The following is a 7,310-nucleotide window of genomic DNA, read 5'->3' as shown; positions in this document are numbered from 1 at the left end:
GTGTGTGTGTGTGTGTGTGTGTGTTCAGTGTGTGTGTGTGTGTGTTTGGCTCCAGCAGCGTCTGTCTGACCTGGAAACCCACAGACAGCAGCACTGCAACCTCTCTGCATTTTTACATATGAATGAAAACATGATTTAATGTGTTTATTCATCTGAGACTGTTGACTCCATAGAATGTACAGTAGCTGATTTACTGTGCTTGTGTGGACATTTGGACACAAACACACACACACACACACACACACGCACACACACTGAACACACACACTGAACACACGCATGCACGCACACACACTGAACACACACACACACTGAACACACGCACTGAACACACGCATGCACGCACACACACTGAACACACACACACACACACACACACATTAATAGCATTAATTGCATGGTTCAGCTAGAATAGATCATTCTGTTATCATTTACTCTCCATCATATCTTTCCAAACCTGTTCAAACACAAAAGGAGATATAAATGTAAGCAATAATATTGGACCCAATTGATTTTCTTAGTATGAACAAAAAAGGCATTGAAATATCTCATATGGGTAAGTAAATAATGACAGTGATCATTTTTGGCTGAACTGTTCCTTTAACCAGAACTGAGATCTGAAGAGCAGAATGAATTAATTACTTTAAACCCCTTAGCAAACAAGGGTCAGACAATCATACGAACACAAGCGTTCACATAGATGAAGACTGATCGCGTATGCTTCTCTACTGTAAGTATGCGTAAATGTTATGATGACTGCAGCATCACACGATCACGAGCAGGACCGATGCAGTGCTTGAACATCACTGTGTGTTGATTTGTTTGTTCTCCATTCAGAGCAGCTCATTCTTTATGTGCAGCTACAGGAGGATTTATTACTAACCCGTTTATTTAGCTTTCACCCAGTGGTCCACCTTTACCAACCGCTCAGCAAAATAAGTTTATTTTTGTTCATCTGTATGAATAGATAAATGTGTGCAGGAATAATTCGTTCCAGAGACTTAAGAGAAAGTGTTTGAGAACTAGGTGTTCTACTTTAAACTAGTTTAACTTGATTTCTCCGACAGGAACCTGTGTGATCATTAACTGTCTCTTTCATTGTAGGCGGGTCCAAAGCCATGACATCAGAGGAGGAGGGGCCTGCCGTGGTGGGGGCGGAGCCACACATGGACCTGTGTGCCTCTCCTGGCTGGGATGGGCTTGTTGAAGAAGAGGCGGGGCCTGCGGAGCAGGTGGCTGATGATGTCAGCAGTGAGTTAAGCGCTCTGGTCGTCCCGTACCCAGAACTAGCACCCATCGTCTTCTTCTGCCTCAAACAGACCACGTGTCCTCGCAGCTGGTGCATCCGCATGGTGTCCAGCCCATATCCTTAACAACTGCAGCTGCACCAGTGCTATTTTATTCATATTTTAAAGGGTCTGTTTAAATTGTAGTTAAAGTTGAAGTTTTTTTTTGTTGTGTTTTTGTCAATTCTATTTTTTTTTTTTATATCTCTATAGTATTTATTTATTTATTTTTAATATTGTTATGGAAGCTTCTTTCCACCAAGGGATAAAAACAAATAGAAAGTTGCAATTACCTGCAACATTTTAAAATTTGCATCAAAATTGAAAAAAAAAAAAAATTCTAAGTTTATATTTTGCATATATCTCAATTCTGAGTTTGTATCTTGCTATTCTGAAAAATCTAAATAGTGAGATAAAAAGTAACAATGACCTTTTTTATTATTATTATTATTATTTTTTTTTTTATCCTGTGGTGGCAATGGGCTTCCATATATTTTAGTATATCAAGTTAAACTGAATGAAAATGAGAAATATTGCTTTGACAACTAGCTGAAATTAAATATATATATTTTTTAATATTTAATTTTCTTTCAGTTTTTTTATGTTTAGGCTATTTCAAGTTACAAAAATTATTATTATTATTATTTTTTTAATTTATGGTTTTAGTTTAGTATGTGTTAACCAGACCCAAGTTTTTGTGTGTCAACATGACAAGTGACAGGACATTTCATTTTGTCGATCATGTGGTTAATATTTCTGCAGTGTTGCACTGGTTAGCCCCGCCCACAGTCACATCTCATTGGTCCACATCCCGCTCCACATACCTGCATATTAAGCCCGGTTCATCTGATTGGCTGTATTTGTGTGAGGATGAATGTGCTGTAAGCGTCTCATGGCGTCTTCTCAGGACACGTGTTGTTCTGCTGAACATCTTCTTTTTCCCAGGGTGACTTTCAGCAAAACTGAATAATAATGAATCGTCTTCGGTGATGATAATATAATGATTAATCAGCGGTCGTCTGCTTCAGTCTGTGTGTGTTTTCGCTCTGAGGTTGAGAATATAATTACAGTGTGTATGAGATATTACACCTTTTAAAGCTTCTCTTATAATGTCTGTTATTTTATCTCAGATGTGGCCAGCCATTTTCTGTGTCAGTCAGTGATGTTATTGCAGTCCAAATCCAAAATCTCAGTGTTTTCTCCAACCACCAGCGTAAAATCCCCAGACTCCTGCCAAGCACCGTACAGTAACTGATGTGCTCGCTGTAATTTGCATGCATTTGAAAGACGCACACTTTTATTACTGAAATGCGGGAAGTATTTACAAAAGCAAACAAAAAAAAGGAAGGAATGCATGTGAACATTTGGAATGGGCCATTATTATGGCATATATGCAATGCAATTTTAAAATATGTATTATATACAATTATATACATTCAAATTATGAACCAAGCAGTTTTGTTTACCTTATGCAAATAAGAGGTTGCATTAACTTATATCTGCTAACTTTCCCAGTTTTAATGACATCCATTTTAAAACTGGAGATTTAAATAATCAAATAAGTAGGATGTTATTTCCATATCATTGTATATATTGTATATATTTTGTATCATTGTAAATATGAAATTATTCGTTAAATTCCAAGTGTATGACCACAAACGCAGCTCACGTGGTCAGTTTGTGTGTTTTTGTTTTATTCCAGAATTGTTGTGCTGCTTGAAGTCTCGTTTTGGCAGGCGGTTTTAAGTCTCAGTCGTCCTCCGTTCATGCAGATGTTCTGAGCTCAACTGGAGGCGATGAAATGTAAAGTTTGTAGGCTGCTGTGATGTTGTAGCGCTGCTGTAGACCTGCATTGATCGTCTCCTGCTGTTCTTCAGACAGAGATCAATCAAACCAGATCAATACAGGGTGAAACGTCACCTCCTGTGATTGATGTGCCGGATGATCCGCTGTCAGATTATGACGGTGTGACTGTTTTCAGTGCGACTTCATGTGAAAGCGGTTGACTGAACGCTGCATGGTCTGTGATTGTTTTCCTCGCTCGACCTCTTCAGCCTCGGTGTTTATGTGCAGAGATGACATCATGACCCGTCTCTCTCTCTCTCAGTGTCTCTCGTCCTCAGCTGTATTCTTCTCCTCTGTGCTCTGGCGTTTCTTCAGCTCCAGCAGTGAATAATGTCTCTAAACGTCAGGCGTCTTTTATTAAGATCAGAACGGCTCTGAAGGTGTTTGTCCGGCTGTCAGACGGTGTGTGTGCTGGAATGATTCGTCTCTCTGTGTCTGTTTGGGTGTTTCATGTGTCTGTATTTGCTGGAATCACATGTGTCCACTGAACTCAGGTTAGTCTCGTCTGCACTGGTTTGGGAACTGATGATGATAATAGACTCCAGTGGAGGATTTAGTTCAGATAATGGCCTGACAGTCTCTGTGACTGGTCAAATCCGGTGACTAGATCTTCCTCGGAGGTGTGGTTGTTGAACTCCGTGCTTTCATCTGATACAAACCGGTGTAGTTTAGAGCTGGTGGATTATGGATCAGTGTAGAGTTTGATTCTACATTTGATTCAGAAGCACAGTGAAGCACCACAGAGATCAGACAGATGTGTGTGTGTGTGTGTGTACTGGTATTCCCTACATTATGGGGTCCAAATGTCCAAGGATAGTAATACCAGTAAATTTTGACCTTGTAAAACAAGTTGTAAATCACACAGAATGAAGTGTTTTGAGAAGCTAAAAATGCCTGTAGTTTTGTGTGAGGGGTAGGGTTAGAGTAAGAGGATAGAAAATACAGTTTGTACAGTAGAAAAACCACTACGCCTGTGGAATGAACCCATAAAGCATGGAAACCACTGTGTGTGTGATCATGCTGGAGTTTTATTGGGGTTTGTTGAGATGCTGGTTGTTTTGATGTGTGATATTTGCATAATGTTGTCAATGTTGCGAGGTGAAGGAGCTGCTGTGATCGTTGTGTGTTTAGTAGGTAAATGTCATGTAAACAGCATCATTTAGATTCACTGAGACGAGACGAGATGCAATTAACATCCGACTTCAGCTTTACCACTGAAATACAACACACACATAAACAACAAACAAACCGTTTCCGTCAGTATTGAGTGACTCAGTGCGTCTCGGTCTTTCGTCTCTCAGTGTGTTTCTGGAGGAGATTCAGATCTGCAGATCCGTCTCATACATGAACAAAAGAGCCGTCATTATCCACTGGATCATCAGCTCACAAAATCAGTGCTGAATGTCTGCCGTCAGTGAGACAGCTGAGTCTATGCTGAGCGGTTTGAATATCCAGATGATGTTAGCAATAACCTGAAAACCACTCAGAACGTGCCTCAACCACCTAGCAACACTCTCACGACCTTTCAGAACACCCTAGCAACCCCCTAACAACATCCTAGCAACCAACTAGCAACACCCTGACGACCTTTCAGAACACCCTAACAACCACCTAACAACACCCTGGCAACGATGTAGAACACCTGTCTAGCAACACTCTAACGACCTTTCAGAACACCCTAGCAACCACCTAACAACATCCTAGCAACCACCTAGCAACACCCTGATGACCTTTCATAACACCCTAGCAACCACCTAACAACATCCTAGCAACCACCTAGCAACACCCTGATGACCTTTCATAACACCCTAGCAACCACCTAACAACATCCTAGCAACCACCTAGCAACACCCTGACGACCTTTCAGAACACCCTAGCAACCACCTAACAACACCCTGGCAACCATGTAGAACACCTGTCTAGCAACACTCTAACGACCTTTCAGAACACCCTAGCAACAACCTAACAACACCATGGAAACCATATAGAACACCTGTCTAGCAACACTCTGACGACCTTTCAGAACACCCTAGAAAACACATAGAAATGCCCAGCAGGTGCTCTATCATTGTGGCAGCAGGTTTTGCACACACACGCAATAAAATTTATTTTGTGAAGCGATCATATTGAGCATTGAGATCTCAGTGGATCCGGATGAGCTCCTGAGACTCACATCAGCTCCGGAGAGAGGCGTATGAGGCGTATCAGGGTGTGAGGTGTGTGTGTGTGTGTGTCCGCAGCTCGTCTCATCAGCTCTAGGGATTTTCTGGCTTTATCAGAGCAGACGCAGAGAACGGCCTGATCTTCTGCGCTCTGGAACATCTGCTTTAGACGATGTTCAGCTGGTTTGTGGAGTGTCAGATGTGTCAAAAGTTTGGGGCGGGACTTTCTGTCTGACTGGCCAATCACAGACAGGGGAGTGTGTGGAACTGCTCTGAAAACAGTCGTGGTTTTCTTTAAAAAAAATGTATAGCCATTATTTTTTTCAAAGTCGTTATTTCCTGTTCTTCATCTTCATGTTTGTTGCAGTAATCATCACGCTGTAGGTTTGTGGTTGGTCTGTGTGGCTCATCCATCATTAACAGCCTCGTGTTCTCCTCGTCTCTGTTTTCTTTTCCAAATTCTTTGTTCTATTTTTTCTCATTGCTTTCAATTACGACCCATAGCAGCTGTTATTGCCATGGAGATTGAGAGACCTGTGATCAGTGAACCCTAACTATTATGATTTCCTTTTGAATTTCCTTCCAAATTGTGAAATTAATATATTATTAAATTTATGCTTTAAATTTATAAAGACCGCTGTCAGTTGGGAAAGATTGATTGATTTATGTACTTATTTTTAAAGAAACAGTCAAAGCTGTAATATTATGAAATATTAATGCAAAATATTTTTGTGGAAACTGTGATGCATTTTATTTTTCAGGATTCACAGATGAATAGAAAGTTCAAAAGAACAGCACTTATTTGAAATAGAAACCTTTTGTAGCATTATGAATGTCTTTACTGTCACTTTTCATCAATTTAATGCTTCCTTGATGAATAAAAGTATTATTTATTTATTTTTATATCGTACCTCAGACCTTTAAATGGTTGTGTATCTCAGTTTTCACAAAAATTGTAATTATTCCAAACTTTTGACGGTATATTGCACGGTAGTATATTGCACTACTCTTTGAAATGTTTTTATTTTATTTTATATAGTATAAAATAAAATATAAGTGCATCACAGTTCCGACTATATAAACATTATTATTGTCATTCTGAATGGGTGTTTTTGGCCGGACAGTGAAGCAGTGAGTTTGTGTGTGTATTATGTGTTGATGTTCTCCACTCTGCAGGAACAGATAGATGACGACACTCCGCTTAGTTTGAAGTGTTCAGTGTTGTGCTGTGATGGGAGTTTCTCTCTGTCACACACACACACATTCATCTGATTTTATTTGCGTCTCGTCTTCTTTCTGCGTCTCTCTGAGGAGCGCCCGTCGCTCGCTCGCCTCCCGCTCTTTTCTTATGGTTGCCACGGCAACAGGACGGTTCTGTCTTGAGGAATGCTGGCGGGAATTCTGTTGCCGTCGGCAGCGGGAGAGAACAGCCCGTTTAACCCGCGAGCAGCGGGAAACACTAGAAACGATGGAGATGATCCAAACTCTTTGACTGATGCTGATGTCAGTCACCACAGAAAATAACCGCAGCCTCGTCCATCAGTGTTTACAGTAATCAGCACCACCAGTGTAATATGTGTGTTGCCTTACCTGGTGAGGGCACTAACAGTTAAGGTTTGACTGGAGAGGGGAGCCAAATAAAGCTCAGTTGTAATTAACATACAAGGTGTTGAGTCTCGTTTATAACATGGTGTCAGAAGTATCGAACTCCAGCACAATATGGAAGGACTAAAGCCGCCACAACCACTGCTATTTGAAGGTAACACGGCAGAGAACTGGAAAAAATGGAAACAAAAATTTGAACTATACATGACCGCATCGGAAGTCGAAACTAAAGATAAGACAATACAAAGTTACACACTGCTACACGTTATTGGAGACGAAGCCCTACACTGTAAAAAAAATTCCGTAAAATTTACGGTAAAAAAACGGCAGCTGTGCTTGACGGAATTTTACCGTAAAAAATACGGTAGCAACATTTTAGGTTTTACGGTTTTAACTTAAATTTACAGTTAAA

The 7,310-nt window shown here is 40.5% G+C and overlaps 1 protein-coding gene across 1 annotated transcript in view; it reads left to right on the top strand.

Annotated features, from left to right (window-relative positions):
- The window catches only part of LOC107705872 (voltage-dependent T-type calcium channel subunit alpha-1I), a 66,344-nt gene that overhangs the window by 1,133 nt on the left and 57,901 nt on the right, over positions 1 to 7,310 (top strand). Inside the window, exon 2 of the mRNA XM_016509378.1 lies at positions 1,105 to 1,363. Coding sequence (XP_016364864.1) covers positions 1,105 to 1,363 — 259 coding nt within the window. The remainder of the gene's footprint in view (positions 1 to 1,104; positions 1,364 to 7,310) is intronic.

This window comes from Sinocyclocheilus rhinocerous, unplaced genomic scaffold, assembly GCF_001515625.1.
Source record: "Sinocyclocheilus rhinocerous isolate Xijiao unplaced genomic scaffold, SAMN03320098_v1.1 scaffold1615, whole genome shotgun sequence".
NCBI classification, from domain to species: Eukaryota; Metazoa; Chordata; class Actinopteri; order Cypriniformes; family Cyprinidae; genus Sinocyclocheilus; species Sinocyclocheilus rhinocerous.
This window is presented reverse-complemented; position numbering and strand designations above follow the sequence as displayed.